We start from the raw sequence: 20,316 nt of genomic DNA on the forward strand, positions 1-20,316 counted from the left end.
ATACATATGGCACAATTCCCAAGCACGTAAGGCATGCTAAGCCTTTGGGCAGATGCACGAGTGGTGAGATGGGAAGAAGAGTACAAGGAGACCTTACGCAAGGGCTGTTCACACAGACAGTCCTTTCACTTAGGAAGCAAGAAGATCCATATAAGCATTTATTGCTATATTCAAGCATCAAGCCAGACCTTTCCTTCAATCTCCAAAAGAAGCTTTCTGTAAAGCCCACAGCATGTGATCAATCAAGTACAAATGTAAGTGACAGATAAGCACAGCTCTGTTAAATTATAAATATATTCCACCATGCACCCATGTAGCAACAAAAACACTAAAACCTTTTCACAATTAATCATAAATAAAAGCACATTCAGTGTAATAGCTCAGTGCTGAAGGAAGGATGGAGGAACTTTGGGGGCCAGTGGAAGCAATATAAGGACTTTCTGAAGGCACACATGAAAAAAAGTACAGCATGAGTGTCGACACGTGGGAGAACTTGCCCGGGACAATCCCCAGTGGAGAGTGTTAATCCATGAGGGGAGGCACAATTTGAAAGTCCGATCACAGTGCAGACAAGGAGAGGCGCAGAAGACGACGAGGGGCAAAAAACATCCACTGCCCCGCTAACAGCTACCAACCCCTGCTCTTTCTGTGAAAAGGCCTGTGACTCCACAATTGGATTGAGCGGCCATCAATGGGCACACAAATAGGAGGGTGACATGAAGATATCATACTCATTATCGAGTGATCGCCAAGAAGATGTAGCTACAGAAACCCAAATATTACCCTTAACTCGCTCATCCTCCCCGTTTCTCATTTACATGTTAGGGCTAATATACCACTTTTGTAAAGCAAATTAAGATACCTAATGGAAGAAGCTCTCTTCATGCAGTGAATTATTTGCAGAACTCAATGAAAACTTTTTAGAAGAAGCAAACTGTGCAACTAGGGAGTCTAAATAAATCATCTACCACTGTTTGGTGATGAAAAATATGCATATTCTACAGACTTTAGATTGAAGGAGTTTTCTGGCTTTTTATTGCAAGAGTACTACTTACAATGTTTTTTCTTATATTAGTGTTCTGGAAAGGATTGTTTTAAGAGTGGATTAACAACCACTACATTACTAGCTGTGGTATTGTGATATAAATGACAAACACGGAGAAAATTCAACATTAAACTACTAAACACTCAGTTACGCTCACTATTATGAATCACTGACTCTGTATATGTCGACAAGTATCACAGAGGTAGCCATGTTAGTCTGTATCTTCGAGAACAACAAGAAGTCTTGTGGCACCTTACAGACTAACAGATATTTTGGAGCATAAGCTTTCATGAGCAAAGACCCGCTTCATCAGATGCGCAGATGAAGGCCTGTGCATCTGATGAAGCAGGTCTTTGCCCACGAAAGCTTATGCTCCAAAATATCTGTTAGTCTTTAAGGTGTTACAGGACTTCTTGTTGTTCTCTGTGTATGTCATCATTCCTACTGTCATGCCTATACAGAATATTACATTAAAATGAAGCATAATGATGCCGCATGTTACTTATGACTGTCACATTTGTATAAAATAAGCTTGGATGCTTAATGATATCTTCCATTCCCATTCTACTGAGCGTAGAATTTTCACTATGATAAGGAATACCAATTGCCTATAATGAGATTACACCATGCAAATAATGAGCTGGTATGCTGTTGTAATTTTTTAGACCTAAACAACTGAATCATTTTGCCTGTGGCTCAGACTACAGACACTTACGCACTTGGAACTATAGCAAGGATATGCCACTATATTAGTTTTTAATATAGTAATAAGATCAGTAAATATGGTAAAGGAATTTCAATTCTAAAATTTCAGATGAAACCTTGCCAACATTACACAAGTAATGTTATGAGATGGTATGGCTGCATCCCAAGGTAGCAGAGAAGAATATATAACTATTAAATATAAAACTATGGATCATATCTTACTGGAAAAAGCTATTTTAAGGGGGCCACTTGAAAATGTCTCAGCCAAAGGGGGGAGGGGAAGCTTTCTGTGATGTCTACCATTACCATAGGATTCCCCACCTCAGTGAAAAAATTTCTGCACTCAAGCAAAACCAGGATATAAAGTGCTGCAGAAGTTTAGAGAACACTAATATGGCAATCCAGAAGATCCAATAAACAGATCTGTAAACTGGGGAAACTGAGTGGGAGTACTGTTGGAGAAGGAAGGAAGCACGCTCCTGGTACTTAGGGAGCAGTGAATATTAGGTGGGAAGACCCTGACAGGTAGAGGCTGCAGTGTTTATGACCCAAGAAATGCAAATTTCAGCAAAGATGATGAATGTGGAAGCAGAGAAACATACATAAGAGCTTTGTTTGCTTGGTGAGGGAAGCAGCCCATGGAAGCATGTGATTATGAGAACTAAGGCAAGGAAAAAGCCTGAGTGAAAGAGAAACAGAGGTCAGGAATAGGTTTGCTAAGCTAGAAAATGAAGAGGATGCACAGCAGGTAGTAACTAAAGGTGGGTGGGCTAGGAAAAAGAGAGAAGAAAAGCTAGTTCTGTAAGAAAAAGGGAAAAAGTCAACAGAGATTAGGTTCAGAACCAAGAGTAGGATGCAGAAGACAACAAAGCAGAATAAAATACATGGCAACTTGTAGCCAGAAAGAACCAGGAGGAAGGCCAGAAAAAATCACACCCTCACCAGGAAAAGAAAGGTCTATACAATTGAGAACTCCCTAAGAACAGATAGGCCTGTCACCACTCACCAGATCTGATCAGGAGAACAAAGTATGCTATCTGTCAGGAACTAAAAAAACAGGGTATGGACCTGAAACTGAAGAGATCCTAATGAGAGTAGGCAAGAATCCAGGGACTGTTCTTCATGAGGAAACAAATTATACAGTTAGATTACACCAGGCTGGGAAAGGCGCAATGAACTTCAGTGTGATTCTACTAGTCACTAGAGGTGAATATAGAGAAGACAAAATTATCATGCTATAAAGAGGGTTTGGGATCCTTGACCACTGGGAGGCATTCATGAACAGAGGTCTGTTCTCATGCAAGAGACTCCGCCTGAGTAGGGAGGGAAACAGATGTCTGGGATGGAGGTTGGCACAAATGATTGAAAGAGTTTTAAATTGGGAATTCAGGGGAGATACTCATGTAATCGCCACACCTGACTTTAACAGAGGAGGAGGAAAATCAAGTAAGACAGGGTACAGCAATGGAGAAAGGAACAATGGGTAAGAGAAAGACAGAGCTTCACCGGTACTGGCAAACAATCATGTAGAGGATACTGCCAGTAGAATGACTGTATCCAACTAGGGGCGGAATACGGCAAAGCCATGGAGTAATAAATAAGACATTTGTACACCAATGCAAACTCACAAAATGAAGCAACTATAACTACTGGTGCAGGTAGTGAAACCAGCTACTAAGAGGATAAACACTGTGGATTATCAGTCATAACTGAAGCACAGGTATTGAAGCTGTATATTAGTGATGAGGCAGACAACAAAGAATCTAGAAATCATGTAATGAATAAAACAGTGAGAGTCAAAAACTCTTTGAGGAAGAGAGCTACCATTCATGAGTATGTTACAGCCCTCCAGGAACTGAGATGGATACTGATAAACTTCTTTAATGTTTTTAGTTTAAAAAAACACTACTGGGAATTATGTGATTATGGGCGATTCACTTCCCAGATACAGATTGAAGGATAACTGCTCCTAATCACAAAACAGCCAACTTTTCCAGGATGTGATCAGCTGACATTTCTTCACCAAACAGTTGTGGAATTTTCAAGGGGAAAGGCCATGTTATATTTGTGCTGATGAGGTCCTCAAAGAGCAAGGGGTTGCAGGTGACAACACTGGTTCAATGATCATGAGCTAATTTTAAATTAAATGGAAAGATGCACAAAAACAGACATGCAACTAGGATCCCTGACTTCAGAAAAGGCATATTTTTAAGGGAAAAAAAATCAAGGAAGCTACTTAGTAAAGTGCACTGGAGGGAAGATGTGAATGCGGAGGAGACTTGGAATTATTTTTAATCAAAAGTTTCAGAAATTATCTAAAGCCTTTATCACAAGCAAAGGGAAATGTTCATAGGGAAGAGCTGCAGAGCAAACATTTCAAAACAGGCAGATTAAGAGAAAGCACAAAGCTTACAAGGAATGCAAGGTGAGATGAATCAGCAAGGAAAGTGATCTCTGGAGGTCAGAAAGAATATGGGAAAAATGAGAACTGCTAAAAACAAAAGTAGAGTTGGGCCTTGCAGATGAAATTAAAACCTGCATTAGAAGGTTCTACAGCCATATATAAAAAAAGAAAATAAGAGGGTGAAAAAAGAGGATGGCTAACCACTGTTGGGGTGGAGATAAAAAAAATAATCCAGGTGTGGCCCAACATCCAAACAAATACTTTTTCTCAGCTTTTAATACGGCTAATGAAGACCTTAAAAGAAGGCGAAGGGTGGCTAATGGGAATGGAGAGACTGAAGTAGAAAAACAGTTCCTAACCTTTTGTAATTGTTCTTCCAGTTACTCCGACAGAAGGGAATGAGGGTGCATACTGAAATGGAATGGGTGGCAGGGGGGGACACACACCTCGAAGAACAATTACAAAAGGTTAATACCCGGTTTTACTTGACTCCTGGTGATTCCAATTTAGGTGACTCCCAAGCTAATTCTAAGGAGGTGGGGTCAGCATTAAAGATTGCAGGACCACACTATCTTCAGCAGCAAAATTCTGAGCCTGTTGATCAATGGCATAATGGGCTGTAAAGGTACAAATGGAGGACTAGGTAGCCACCCTGCATATGTCCTGAACAGGGACTTGGGCTAAGGCAGGCATGCAGGTTAGGGCCTTTGTGGAATGGGCAGTGATTGCTGGTGCAGAGGTACAAGCTAACCTGCAACATTTGCAAATATAATCCATAAAGAGATATGCAGAGTGGAAACAGGAAGGCCTCTTCATGCAGTCTGCATCCGTCATAAAGAACTGGCATGACTTTCTGAAGCGTTTCATGCACTCAACATAAAAGGCAGCACCCTATGAGCCTCCAAGCAAGTGCAACACCTGTTGAGTGTGGCTTTGGATTAAAAGAAGAGAGAAAATGTCCTGACCTAGGTGGCACTGTGAGATCCTCTTGGGCAGGAAGGCTGGGTGAGACCTAAGCTACATTTTATCCCTGTGAAAAGCCATATAAGGTGGTCCAGTTGTGAGCACTCTTAGCTCTGAGACTCTTCTAGTGGACAGGACAGCTACTAGAAAAGCCACCTTTCACTAGAGGTAGGGAAGTGAGCAAGTGGCCAGAGGCTCAAAAGCATGGGTGAATCAACCCAGAAAAGGACCAAACTGAGATGCCACATATGGAGAGGCTTCCTTAGCTGGTGGTAGGTCCTTTCCAACTCTGGGAAAGTGTACCATCAAGGGCTTTACAAAAACTGACCAGGCACCCTCAAAGCAAAAAGCCAAGACCTCATCTAGGTAGACTGACAGAACAAAGGGGTAACACCCCTCCTCCTTCAGGTGATGCAGACAGTCCAAGATGAAGTGGACAGCTGACTGAATAGGGTCCATCTGGCATTCTGCACTTCAGCACAAGAATCACTTCCATTTAGCAATTCTTAAATGGTTTTAGTGGATGGCTTCTTACTGCCTAAAAAAAAAGCATCTGCTGAACCTGGGTGTAGCACTGAGCTCTGCAATATTCAGGCATAGAGCTTCCATGCCTTGAGGTGCAGTGACCCAAGGTCCAGATGCAAAAAGGTGCTGTTGTCCTGCTGATCAGAAACTGGGTAAAGAAGCAGCTTAAGGGGCAAGTCCACTGACAGCTAGCCCCAGGAGAGTGGTGTACAAATATTATAGTGGCCAAACTAGAAGCAGCAGGAACACCATACTCCTGGAGATCTTGTGGATTACCTTGTGAATTAAGGGAACTGTGAAAAGGCATATGTTGCCTGATTAGTCCAGGGCACCATAAACGCGAGAGACCTAAGACTGGCTGCAGAAGGAGTAAAAGAGGGGGCATTTCTTTTTGTTCTCCAAATACAAAAAGGTCTACCAAGTAAACCCTGGGCAACAGAAGGATTGGAGGATGTCCCCCACCTCACCAACAATTTGTGGTCAAGGAATGATCTACTGAGACCGTCTACCACATTGAGGACTCCCAGAAAATAAGAAAATTCCAGGTGTATGTAGCGGGCTATGCAAAACTCTCACAGGAGTAAAGCTTCTTGATATAGCAGAGATAACCACACATCACCTTGTCTGTTGATATAGAATATGGTGCTGGCATTGTCTGCCAGAACTGCCATGCTGTGACTTTGCACAATGGCAACAAAGGTCTGTCAGGCCAAACAAATCTCCCTGAGTTCCCTGACACTGATGTGAAGAACCATTTCATCACCCAATCCCTGAGTCCACAGGGCCCCAAACAAGGTCCAACACATCTGTGACTAGCATCATCTCAGGTTAGGGAACGCAAAAGGGGACACTGCCCACATGACCAAAGGTCCCTCTACCATGGTAAGGTCTCAAGGACCCACCAAAGCACTGTCAGGACTAGTCCAGACCATCTTGGCCAGAGTGGGAAACTGAGGAGAGCCCCACCTGGAGTGGCTACAGCCCGGCACACACAACTATGTACGTGCATGCCGCCACGTTCCCAAAGAGGCTCAGGCAGCCCCTCACCATGGTGGTAGGAAAGTGCTCAAGAGACTATGAGTTGTGCAATGGCTGGGAACCTAGATTCTGGCAGAGTAGCTCTGGATGCTGCTGAATTGAGGACCACCCTTATGAACTCTATTCTTTGGGTAGGGACTATCAACTTTTCCACACTGAACAAGATCCCCAACCTACGCAATGTGCTTCTGACAAGACAAACATGAGCGTCCACCTGCTGTCTCAAGCAGCCCCTCAAGTAGCCAGTCATCAAGGTAAGGATGCACCTCCACTCTCCTTTTACAAAAAAAACAAAAAAAAAAAACAACACACAAAAAAAAACAAAAAACAAAAAACAAAAAAAAACAAAAACAAAATAAAACAGCTCCCACCACCATGCATTTTGTGAGCACACAGTGGACTGTGGAGAAGCCAAATGGGAGTCCTGTCAAGGTGTATTGCATGTTACTAAACATGATGTGAAGGAAGCACCTGTGTGACCACTGGATAGCGAGGTGAATATAGGTGTCCTTCATATCAAGTGCTGTGTACCAAACCCCAGAATCCAAGGAAGGGATAACAGAACTTTGCAAACACATGTGATATTTCAGCTTTATCAAGAACTTGCTGAGACCACAAAGGCCCAGAATGAGCCTGAAGCCCTGTCGCCTTTGGAGTCCAAAAAACAATGGGAATAAAAACCCCTGCCCCTTGATTCCTGGGGAACCTCCTTTATGGCCCCTGCATCCAGAAGCTACTCCCTTTCTTTCATCCTCAGGTTGAACAACTTGCAAATTTTGCAACAATTGGACTGATGGACTTCCCCAAGACAGCAGACACAAGAGTTGTGGAGGCCACTATGAGGCCTAGGCTTACATCAAGAAACATAAGCCTTACCCGCTTGGGTCTGTGGCACTGCACGGCACCCAGTAAGCAAACTAACACCCTACTAACAAATTCTAAAACTAACAACAGTAGAAACTAGTAATAAACAGGGTGCAAGTGAACAGCGTTTCAATGCAGCCACAGACTAAGAAAGAACGAAGGGAGGGATGGGTTAGTCAGGTCACGTACACTATGGTCTCAACATTTGCGAGGGTTCTGTGTTCACAAATGTTGATTTTCACAAATGGAGAGGTGGTCTGGGAGCCCTGGGAAGCAGCAGCTGTGGGCGCCCCGTTTCAGAGAAGCCACAGCAGTTGCCGGAGCAGCCGGCCCTTGAGCCTGGGGGAAGCGAGACCACACGCGAATAACTGAATTTGCAAATGTGGCATCACAAATGTTGAGACCCTACTGTATAGTGCAGTACACTGGTGCCACTCCAGGAGGCTCCAGCACGCGAACACCTAAATCGGAATTAACATGAAGCACTCGAAGAAGAACTATCACATCCAAGGTGAAACTCAAACAACATAATGGTACTAAACTGGAAGGCTTGAATAATATCCATCCCAGAACATAAAAGGAACTGGCATGTGAAACTGCAAGTCCAATAGCTAGGACTTAAACAAATCTGTAAATTCAGGGGTCATATCTATAAAACGCTAATATAGTCCCTATTTTCAATCAAGTGAAAAAAAATGATGAGGGAAAATAGAAGCCTGTTAGTGTGCCCTCAATTTTCTGTAAGGTCTTGAACACATTTTGAACGAGTAGTCCTAAACATTATAAGCCCAAACACCTCTCTATGCAACTACAGAGTCTCCATAGCTCCTGTTCTATGGATCTGAATTTCAAATTATGACAGGCAGACATCTGCAATTTACTATTAGACGCTATATTTAGCTTTATGTCAGCGGTCAGAAAAACAAAATTATAATGCACATGACTGTAGGGAGAAGGTGTGGCCGTTCCCTGACGCAGAAAGGGAAGAACCACTTCCTGCACCATGGAGAATGGAATTCAGCCCGCTCCCTTACCTGTCCAGAAGGCGAGGGGCCGGGCTACCAGTATAAAAACTCCAGCCCAGAACTCAGTAATAGCCCAGCCACCAGGAAAGCCAAACCGAAGCTCTAAGCTCTTGGGCTGGGGAGAGGATCCTTCACTCCGAGAGGCTGAGGACTGGCCTCAACTGCCAGGACCTCTGCTAGACAACCATGAGAAGGAGTTCCCCATTGTGACAGAAGTACCGTAGCCCCCAGAACCCAGAGGAGCCCAACCAGTATTTGGCCCGGAGGCAGAGGACTGGCCCGGACCACCGGGACGCCTGTTGGAAGACCTGGAGAAGGAACTACTCACCGTAGTACCTCGCCTGACTTAGAGAAGCCGACTGGCACTACAGCAAATATGAGATGGGAAGATATGAAGTGGCCAGGGCAGCAGGGATCAGTGTGTTTCAGTACGGAGCCTCACTGACCCTGGCAGCAGATCTCTGCTGCCAACAGGGCCCTGGACTGGATGCAGTGGAGTTGCCTGGCCTGTGTCCCCTCACCCACCCCTAACCTGTGGGTAGCAGTCTTCCCCCCTCACTAGTCCTGGCGCATGCATGGGTGGCCCTGCTCTTGCTGTTTGCAAGGGCCCAGGCCTGCTTTGTGCCTTGACTAGTTGGTTGCCACCCCTCCCTACCCCCAGGCTTGGGCCAACTGACTGGGACTAGGCTAATCATGGTGCTTGCCCAAGGGGCTGGGCGTTGGCCCACTGAGACCTGAACACAGCACTAAGCCCCAGGACTAAATTATGCAGGGAGCTGGTGTGGCTGCTCCCTGAGGCAACTCACCTACAATGACACACATTTTCAGTTAATTTGATGCGATATAGCAGCATATTTTAAACAAACCAAATTCTCTTATCTATAATCCTTTTGTGCTTCTTTGTTCAAACTATTCACATCAATATAAAATTGCTTAACAATTTATTTTCTTATTTAACTGAATTTTTTCCTCTAAACCCATATGAGAAAAAATAAACAAACTATGCCTTTCCTATTATATTAATAGAAACAACGCTGAATTGATGGATACAATTTAAAGACAGTTATTTCTTGTAACATCCCTGCTTTTTAGATTAGCAGTTTATGGCATAGAAGAGGAGAAGCAGTTTATGTTTATAGAATCTCAGCATTTGTGGACACTATCAAACAACACACTACACATTATAGAACAAAATACTTATTTATGTTCATATTATAGTATGACAAGTGTAAGAACTTATATTCCTCAACACAAAGACAATGTTCTCAAAGGGTTACATCTGTCATGACCAAATCTTATTAAATATTAATTGCAGTACCATGGAAACAGAAATGTCTGATGTTCCGGAGCAAGATCCACTCGAAATATTTGTTTCGGAGACAAAAATCCACTATTTCCTCTAAGGCTAAATGAGTAATCCTAACATTCGGCACCGTTGTTTTTCAAAGTAGTACTTTTATGCTCATGAATTATTACGATAGTCTAAATAAACATTGCACAGAATAATTTTAAATAAACCACTCTTGTGAAACAAAAACCTATTTCAAAGAATATTTGTTTTGAATTGGAAGAACAACACTTTTTCAAGCATTGGATAATCTGTAGGGAAAACACTCCCATCTCCCACTTCTATTATCTGGAAGCCAACCACCATCTGAACCTGGCACTAGCACTAAATTCTCTGTTAGGATGTGACAGTCTCCTTCCCAATCACATTACTTTCAATCAAATGTACCTCATTCTATGACCAAGAAACCACTGTGCAGAGGTCAAGACTAGCTGTCAAATACCACTTTCTCAAAAAAATAAGATCTCAATTCTGTAGTATTTTATAAAAGACAAACACACATTATGAATCATACATTACAAAATCTCTACGTAATATTTACAAAATGGATACTGAATTAAAAACTGAATGAAGTTTGGAGGGGAGACAAAACAGTTGAAGATTTTATGGACAAAAGCGTTTGGGGGCACTGAACCTAATAATAAGCATGGTGAGAGGAAACAAATCTGATGTACCGAATAAAGAAATATGGACGAAAACATGGTCTCTCAAACCAGAAGTACAAGACTGTCATTATGTGCTTTAAATTTTAGAGCGTTTGTTTGTTTGATCAAGAACTCATCCTAAACGAGGAACTAGGACCACCAAATTCAGTATTCAGTTTCCTCTTACCATAAATAAAGCACCCTAAGGGCTTGGTCGTACCAGGAAAACAGGATGTGTCTCGAACAGGATTGCTTCTCATAAAATCAAAACAGAATCACCAAAACAAATAGTCTTTGAAATGGACACAACTGAGTGATTGTTAAGAGATTAAACCAAGACAAGCCAGCAAAATAGGATAAAGCTGGGATAGAGGACTGCTTCTCAATAAACTTTATAGAAAGGCGATAAAATGGAGAAATGTGAAGTAATGCTCTGTTTAAGCACAGCCACACCAATGCTGAAGGTCTCAAAACCTCCTCTAAATGGTAAGAGTTAGGACCACCACGTTCGGTGTACAGCCTAAAAAAACCCCGCAAGTTAAGGACTAGAGCAACACCAAGTAAGCCTGTTAGTTAAAAATATAATTCTTACCATCTTCATTGAGGAACAGTTTGTTGAATCTTAATCCACTAGGTTCTTTACCAACGTATCTGTGCACATACTCTGTGCCAAGATCATTAACAGCAACAGCATATTTCAAAGGCTTTACACAGGATTGAAGACAAAAGGGGACTTTGGTATCTCCAACAGAATGCCTAGCAAAGAAAGATAAAATTATGTCATGTTTTCCCTTTTCGAACACGATACCAAGATCAATTGTTGCACTAATTTTTAGATCATCACATCCTTTTTGTAGTACCAATAAGCTGTTCAACATGGTTTGATTTTTTAACATGTGTAAAGGAAACAGAGAAGCCAAACTCTCTTAATCATAAAAATAAGAAAACAAGTGAATGAGATTCTAAAGGCTACAGCTTCACTATAAGGGAGAACTGATGCTCTGAGATAGATCCACTGACAATCAATTTAGCAAGTCTAGTGAAGACTCGCCAAAATTGACCACAGATCGTTCTACAGTTGAACCATGCATTCTACCCTAGGCAAGAAAAATAACGTAAGTCAACAGGACTGTGCAGCAGATCCCATGAAAACCCAGCCTAAAGTATACAGGTTCCAGTTATGTTATTTGACTTTCTACAGTATTGTAGACATAGATTACGACTACAGAGAGGTGTCAGTCTCAGAGCTAAAACTCTAACTCAATTTCTGATTCCCAGTTCTGTGCTCAAATCACTACGCTACAGCCTGCACCTAGAATGGATGTATCTGTTTGTGTCTAGATAATTAAAGTAATCCAACTTGGACTTGAGCTGCCAGGCATTTGTATTTACATTTCAAAAGAGTCTCGATGCAATTATCTCCTCTACAATGAGATTATGAAAGACAAAATTTGATAGTTAAAACATACTAAACAAGCAATTCTAATTCAGAATATTTATAAAAGGATGGATTAGTACAAGTGTGAATCTGCCTAAAATATAGGTCTCCAGCTCTGCCACGTCTTTGTCTGCCAGCTGAGTTTTAAGAGTACAGTTTGTTATATTTGCAAAAATGAAATTGCCTTTAAGGCTTCTTAAAGATTCATAGAACCCCTTTGATGGCACTGACAATATATTTGATGGCCTTTCGTTAATACATTCTATAATATACCCAAAGCAAAATCCTAACCTAAGTACTCTCAAGAACAGAAATATAGCCTGAGTTTGCATTTTAAAACTGTTTGCAAAAAGCAAACAAAATATAATACAAGGACCATTTAAGGAAGCTTCTGAACTAGAACATTGGTAAAACAAAAAAGTATTCAGTATTTTCATTTCAATGCTTGTCAGTTTTACTGTACTGACTCCTGAAATTCTCTAGCCACAGAAAAAACACTATTACAGCTGCCTCTGTGGTTTGCCTCAACATACTTCCACAGGGTTCACTGTTTGAGAGTGAAAGCGATATTTGGCTGGATTTGGAATTTAAACATGTAATTCATTTTTACTACTTGCAGCAATTAGGTCATAACACATTTTGGCTCTATGGGCAATATGTATTCATAAAAAAGCTTTAGGGTTTATATTTCAGATGCTGCATGATACCCACACCTAATTAATGGGTATTTGATTTGCTATAGTCTTATCAGAACGTATTCACTGTGTGACTAGTTTAACAAAATAAACATTAATTCAAACAAAGAATAACTGCACACTTGAAAGATAAAGTTGTTTATAATGGAGCTCTGTGTTCCTATCCTTGATTCAATAAGTGCAGGTGAGGCTACAAATTGAATTTCTCTTGGTCAGAAGTTCTGTTTTTACCACTGTCACTTCAAGGAAATAACTGGACTTAGAAAGATCAAAAGCTTTCCAGATTACTTTTTCCTTTCTATGTATGTCAAGTATTTTAAAAATTATAAAAATATACAAATTGATACTGAAAGGATCATGAGCCAATACTTTTGGCAAGGTGTGTGAGACATAGCTCTAATCAATTCAATCTTTGGGACATTCAAGCACCTCTGAATGTTAATATTGAGCCACTTTATTATACACAAATGGGGCAGTTCAAATCACTGGGGATCATCCAGGCAACTCTTATATCCAGACCAGTGTATATTCAGAGAAATTCTCATTTCAAAACATGAAACACAGGTTTTGTTAATACACGCCACTCCCTGCATATTCGTTTCCCATTAAATGACAGATATGAAAAACATCTCCGTGACTTCTCTGAGAACTGACTTAAAGCTATACAATATAGCAAAATTGCCCAAAGACACTATTACTATGCCTGCATTACAGGACCAATGTTGTCATAGACCATTATTCTGGACAGAGTCTACATGTACAAAAGGAGTTTTTCTCCCAATATAAGATCATCAACTCCCTGAGTGGCATTAATTATTTCAACAGAAGCACTCTTCTATTGGCATAGCGGCATCCATTTTGGGAGTTCCATCAGAACAGTTGTCTCAAAATGAGTTTTTCCCCCCACCCACCCACCCACCCACCAACTGATGCAGCTCTGCTGGTGTAAGTTTTAAATACAGGTGAGGCCTAACAAGGCTTTAGAGTATATAGTACTACTTCCTGAATGAGTTTCAATAGTTCTGAAGCCAGAATATCCTTAAAATAAGACTTCAGTGATTTTCAGCTTAGTGCTGGCCAAGTGGTGTCAACCTTTACCCTCTCATCCTCCAGTAAAGGCCAACTGTGAAATTCCCCAACTATATAATCTTCTTCTCAGTAAGCTTCCGAGCATTAGGACAGTCCACAACTTCAGATCTAAATAAGATCTGATCAAGAGATTTCAAGAAAGACACAAAACTGAGCGTTTGTGACTTTTGTGCCCTTTGTTTTCCAAAAAGATCTAATATACACACAGTAAGTCATCAGAAAATAATTAGATCACTAGAGGTGAAAGAGGTAGCGAATACAGAATTTTTAAAGCAATTTTCAGTCAGTCAATTACTAACTTAAGTTCAGCAACATATTACATCTATCAAAACTGTCACGCTAACTCACAGGAAGGCTAGTCCTTTTGTCACAATATAGTCTAAATTCAGAACTGGAGGGTCTCTCATAAGATAGCGACTATCATAGCCTGTCTGCAAAGGGGACTTATTTGGGATTGTGTAGGTATTAACAACTTAAATCATCTACTGCAATTGAAAAATCATTTGGCTCTTACTGAAGATTGCTATTGCATGTTGGGATGCTGTAATGCCAAATATCAGAAGAGAAGATCTGGTGGCTCCTGCTCTAAGTAAAAGAAAGTGGATTCTACTGCATGGCCAACAGCAGTAAAGAAAGTTCTGCTTCTGTTGAGGTTACGCTAATTGTGAAAATCTTAAACATGCTAAAAATATACCTCTGTCCATCCACTGTGCAAAGAGACACTCCCCACAAATCAGGACTGAACTTGGCCAGTTGTGGAATATAGTCAGCAACCTTCCAAAAACAGTAAAGGAAATTAAACAGTTATACATACAACTTTAATTTTCATTATTAAGCAATATACTGTACGAGACAAACACCAGCAGATGTTACACTGTGAATACAGCGTAGTCCATTTCTTTGGATAACTTGGTGAACACGGATTTCATTCAGATGACCGGAGGTTTGGATAAACAAGATGACAGGCTCTTGCACCAATCCCAACACTCTCCCATACGGCCAGAAATGGCTGTAGAAGGAACAGGCTCTACAGTTATCACTACACCCGCGCAATAACAAAGCTGAAGCCTCTTGCACATGGGTTCTCCTGCAGCTGTTCAGTATGTGCACGATCCAGCTCTAGCTCCTGAGGCTGCCCAGGAAGCAGCATGGAGGCTGTACTGAAGAGGGAGCTGGGCATCCTGGAGCTGCAACATCCATGGCCACAGCTCTGACACTAAGCGGGTGAAGTACAACTCAACAGTGGAGGTGTGCAGAGGAACTGAGAGGGCAGAGATATGCATTATCAGCAGCTGGGCATCTGTAGAATGGGTTCCAAAAGAGGGTCTGAGGCATGCTGATGTTTTGAGAAAGGGGACAAGGAAGGGATTCAGATAATGCAGAGGCTAAAATAACAGTGATTCAGATAAACAGAAACGGCACCATAACGAGGGAGGAGCAAGCAGAGCACTCACCCTAGGTGCAGCTCTAGTCTGGGCAGGAATGTGGAAGGGGAAAAGAGTGGGGCTGATGGAATTCACAGGAATCAGGAGATACATAAATTATAATCATTAGAGACATTTTTTAATTAGGAGGAGAGGGGGGCAAATATTTTATCCCAGGCACAAAAATACCTAGTTACAGCTCTAAACAGGAACATACCGTATGTGAGATATGCTAGCAGTGACTAAATTAACATGTCAGCAGTCACAGATCAAATCCAAATGCAAGTTTACAGAAAAGTACTTTGCAGTGACCTACAACAACCTTCAACTCAGTCGAGGAGAAATTTACATCCAAATACTTGCATGCATTCAGAATCTTCAAATTATGAGCATAATTAATTTGAAAAAGAAAAAGATTTACAAAATCTCAAACAAAATTAGTGAAAATAATGAACTAAGTGCAGGCGTTTGGTATTAATACATATAAAATTTTACACACACACACAGTGTCTCAGATGCTGTCCTCAAGTGGTTTATTTTCCAAGGCTTAGAGCAGTCCTGCTGATAAGCTGAATTGTACCAACACATACAGCAGTTTTGTAATTAATGTAAATAAGGAAGCAACAACTAATTTTTCACTTGTCCATCCAAGACAGAATTTGAAATGTCATGAAGTGGTATGAAGACCTTTATCAGTGTACAGACCCTGCCTCACTACTTCACTAAAATGCAGGTCTTTTTAAACATATACCAATTATGTTTATATGCTCGCAGACATGAGTTGGTGCAGAACCAAATCAATAGCAAGCCAGTATCTCCACACCTTTATTAGAAAAAGGGAATCGCTCTAATTAGAAAAAAATCCAGAATATGGTTAATTTCCAAAAGTTATTAGATACTTGGCAATACTTCAAATGTTGCAAGCATGTCTAAATCATGAGACTAGACTACATTTAATTCAATGTAGATTAAGTTTAACAAAAGTATAAAAAAAAAAAAAAACTCAAGAATGAACGAACAAACTCAAAAAAACTTCTCAGGTGGATTTTAGTCTCCTCCCAGGCCTAAAGCAGTCTTCTTACCTTAAAATATAAACCATTGGCTCTACTTTCAACAAACTGTGGCTCTTTTTTGGGCTGGGTAAATATGAAGGGAAAATACATAAGAATACAACATTCCTCCCTCCCTTACAAAGAAGTTACCTGCCCTCCAGATTGTTTTTTAGCACTTTCATAAAGCTCATCAATGTGTGAAGTAAATGACATAAAATCTGGAATGACGAACTTTCGCCTGAAGGCCTGAGTAAGCAGCACAATATTGCTTTGTACACACCTGTGGAATGAAAGAAAATTTTCATGTTAGGTAAATATTCCAACTGCTTTTTATTGATCTCAGAGGAATAGCAAAGGGACAATCCTGCCATTGCTTACGATCAATCCACTGAAGTAAACAGCAGTATGTGCATAAGCAAGGGCTGGATGACTGAGCCTTTAATAATTCTTACAGGCAAAAGATATTCTTTATTAGAAAGACCCTTCCATTCCAAAAAGGTCATATGGAAATTTTTAATTGTCCAGTTACAGCAACTGAATATTAGTTCATTTTATTCTTTAATTTTGTTATGCTCTTATTTAAGGTTTCAATAGCAGGGTACACTACATTTCCAACCATATGTGATCACCAGTTTTATTCAACTTCCTGCATTAACAGGAGTCATCAAGCTCCACCGGTATGGGTCTTTCCCTCAGCTCCCCTTCCAAGGGATCCCCATTATGAAATTGGGGATGGAGAAGCAAGAAATATCATGAAGGAGAATGAGAGCAGCAGGAGTGAGGAAGTGGCCATACTCTAGTCTAAACCAACATGTGTAAGTGCACACACGCATGCATGCACAAAAAAAAAGCGGGGGGGCACCAAAAATTAGAAGAAAGTGAGCACAAGTCAGGGGAGATGGGAACCAGGTGGCAGCCTGGCTCCCAGCTACCCTGGGCTTGCATAAGTCAGGAAAAACTTCCTGGGTCCCATGAGCAGCAGTCAGTTTCCTGAATCCCAACAGCACAGGCAAGCCAAGAACCAAGCAGCAGCCTCATCTGACCTCACCAGCCACAGTCCCCTGCCCCCTAGCTGGGGATCCCACAGCTGCCAGCAGGGCCCCACACACAGCCAGCTTCCAGACATGGCCCCCCTGCAGCAGCAGCCTTTTAACAGGCGATACCTAGTCTGTCCCCACCACCTGCAAGCTCTCTTCCCCCTTCACAGGGGCATCCCCTGCCCCAATCGCATAAATATGAGATACATGCGTTTTGAATACACGTATCTGTTTCAACAAGCACCAACAGATCCTTCCCCATTCATGCCCCAGGCACCATCCCTGTTGGTAAACCTAAGGGCCAGGAAGGCATGGGAAAAGGCAAGTTGTGGAAGCTAGGGTAAGAGAATTAAAGCAAACCCGAGAAAAGCTGGAAGAAAGGGAAGATGAGCAAGTAGAGAAAAATTTGAAAAAATGCTTTGGGAAGAAAAAAGAGTATGTATGCCGGACAGGAAAAAAAGAATAAGATGACAGATAAAGTGAAACACAGTAAATATGTCAGATATATGTGGGGACACATGGAGGAATGGAGCAGGAACAGCTCTATCTGAATAAGAGAAGTGGGTCCAACACAAAAAAGACTGCAAACTAACGTGACACCTTTACAGATTGAGCACACTATCAGCCTAAGCCTTTTAAATTTTTAGCGTATGCTACAGTTTTAGACAATCTGATTTTAAGAACCAGTCTCTCTGAAGGATACCTAAAATAATGTTATTTACTGGTTGCAATCTGCCAAACTTGCATAGAGGGCCTTCTTTGTTACCCTGTGCTAATGGCCAGTTTACACATACTACACTACAGAATTTGTCAGGCTATTTCTGCGGTGCCCAATACAGTCACCACTTGTGGCGAATGGGACACCACAGGTGTGTCGATTGACTCTGGAGCCACATGAGGCACTTGGAGCCTTTCAATGCAGCTCCTCCTAGAGCCACACAAGTGCTGCCTGCTCGCACATGTGCCTCACCCCTGGTGGGAGAAATGCATGGTGTCTTCCACAGCTCCAAGGCCCTTCCCCCCAACCCCAGCCCCAAGACCCTCCGTCAGCCCCAGCAGCAGCCCAAGCCACTGTGGTGGCTCGTGATGGCCTCCCTTTCAGAAACAATTAAGCAACAGCAGTTAAGGCAATCAGGCACTCTGAAGAAAAACACACACATTCAGTGGGTTCAGTCCTCAGATGAGCTCTGACTGGTTTGCAACAATCACAATGCAGTATGTAGAAACCATGGAGCTCTGCATTCTACATGGTGCTTCGGTCTTTGGAATAGGGAAGTTTTGAAACCCTTGGTGTGAACCAATCTATGATGGGACTCAGGGCGTCAGCCTGTTGCATAAACCAGTAGTGCACAACCTTATTTCTTAGGAGGACGCTATCAATTTAAGCACAACATTATGTTGGCCAGACAAATTCTACATATTTTTAGTAAGATTTCAGCTGTGTCTTCACTTACTGAGATTTACAAACAGCGTGCTTGCTCAGGATAATTCTTCCATTTCTCATGGGCATATATTAGTCTTAGATTGCAATAACTATCACATCCCTCACAAATTACGTAAGATTCATGTCCCAGAGCCTCCTGATTATAGATGAGGGCAGCTTGAAGGGCGATTTGCAGTATGAAGAACGTGTGTGTTGAGGGACAACAGTCACAAGGGACACAGAGGAAGAAGCAGGTGAAGAGATTAGCTGAAGGGGTACCCTGAGACACACATGAGAGAATAGCTGACCAGCTATTCCCCACAGTAAATAATTGTAGAAACAATGCAGCCTCCATTATCTCTTACTCTCATTAATCACTCTATGGAAGATGTAAAGTCTTCTTTTTTGATTATTCCAGTGACCAGAACAATGCAATCTCATTCTAAAAGGTTCTTCCTAGCCAACAGTCAATCCCCTTATCCCACACCTGTAAACATTTATCCTTTTCAGCTTTCTAAGCATGGATTCCAACAGAGAAATATTTTATGCCCATTACTATGTGGGCCATTTTTATGCTGTGAAAACACACACACAAACACAGTTCAGGATCCAGCAAGATGAAAAACAAGTGGTTATCATCCATCAGCGGATCTGAACCTACTTTCATGCCACTAAGACAAGTGCATGTGGAACCCAGGACCAAGGATAGATAAATCGAAGGGGTGGTAGTTCTATACCACACCAAATAACTTGGCCATGGCAATAGAAACAGCAAAGCCTTAGTATAACTCCAGTGAGTTCTAATCAGAGGAACAAGTTATTTCCTAGTTGTCAAACAAGTAAAAATTGTAAACATGGGAATCCTGAAATCACTCCTCTCTCCAGAGCCCAAACTCTACAGATAGAGAATGAGAAGAAATCAGGCAGACTTTGATAAGCAAAAACACTGATCAACAATTAGGTGTAAGATAAAGAGAAAAAGGCAGAAATTAAACTTGGTAACTAGAGACCCACCATTCCTTATGAATTTTATGTTTCAGGCTTTTGATAGTTTTGTTAATCATTTTTATTTTACTGCATACAATTTTAGGGTCTGTGGTACACATAAGCACATAACTCAGGAAGGAGAACGTATGTAGAAATTACAAAACCAATCAACTCTGATAATCAAAAGTCAGAATCAGAGGAAAAAGTGTTTCTTTATGCAGAAAAACAGCCTTTAAAGTTTAAGAGACACAGATTCAGTATTTTTTATTTAAAATGTTTAATAATTTAGGCTTTAACATATTTTGTATTAAATTCAAATATTAAATTGTTTATTTTTAAAACTTAAGAACCCTCATTTAAGTCAAAATTTTATTTGGATTTTTTCCCCCCAAAATAATATTTTCATCCAACCAGTCAGAATCGAGACTCCCTTTGAACTGCCCCAAATTTCTACCATATGAAGGGAAATGGGAGTTTCAGCACCCACAGTACAATCCAGGGTTTTAGGAAGGCAGAATACCAGGGTGCGTAAGTAGGAACTATTTTTTATCCTCCTTACTATATTCTTTACCTTAACAATTATTCGAAGGTGTTTTGTGTTTGCATATAG

General features: G+C 41.3%; 1 protein-coding gene across 2 annotated transcripts in view; it reads right to left on the reverse strand.

Annotated features, from left to right (window-relative positions):
- Nucleotides 1-20,316, reverse strand: part of GLS (glutaminase) — a 114,366-nt gene that overhangs the window by 71,440 nt on the left and 22,610 nt on the right. For both annotated transcript variants that reach the window (XM_075002007.1, XM_075002008.1), the window contains exons 4-6: nt 16,410-16,539; nt 14,478-14,557; nt 11,154-11,317 (exon numbers count right to left, since the gene is read on the reverse strand). In XM_075002007.1, the coding sequence (XP_074858108.1) occupies nt 11,154-11,317; nt 14,478-14,557; nt 16,410-16,539 (374 nt within the window). The remainder of the gene's footprint in view (nt 1-11,153; nt 11,318-14,477; nt 14,558-16,409; nt 16,540-20,316) is intronic.

This window comes from Carettochelys insculpta, chromosome 8, assembly GCF_033958435.1.
Source record: "Carettochelys insculpta isolate YL-2023 chromosome 8, ASM3395843v1, whole genome shotgun sequence".
Lineage (NCBI taxonomy): Eukaryota > Metazoa > Chordata > Testudines > Carettochelyidae > Carettochelys > Carettochelys insculpta.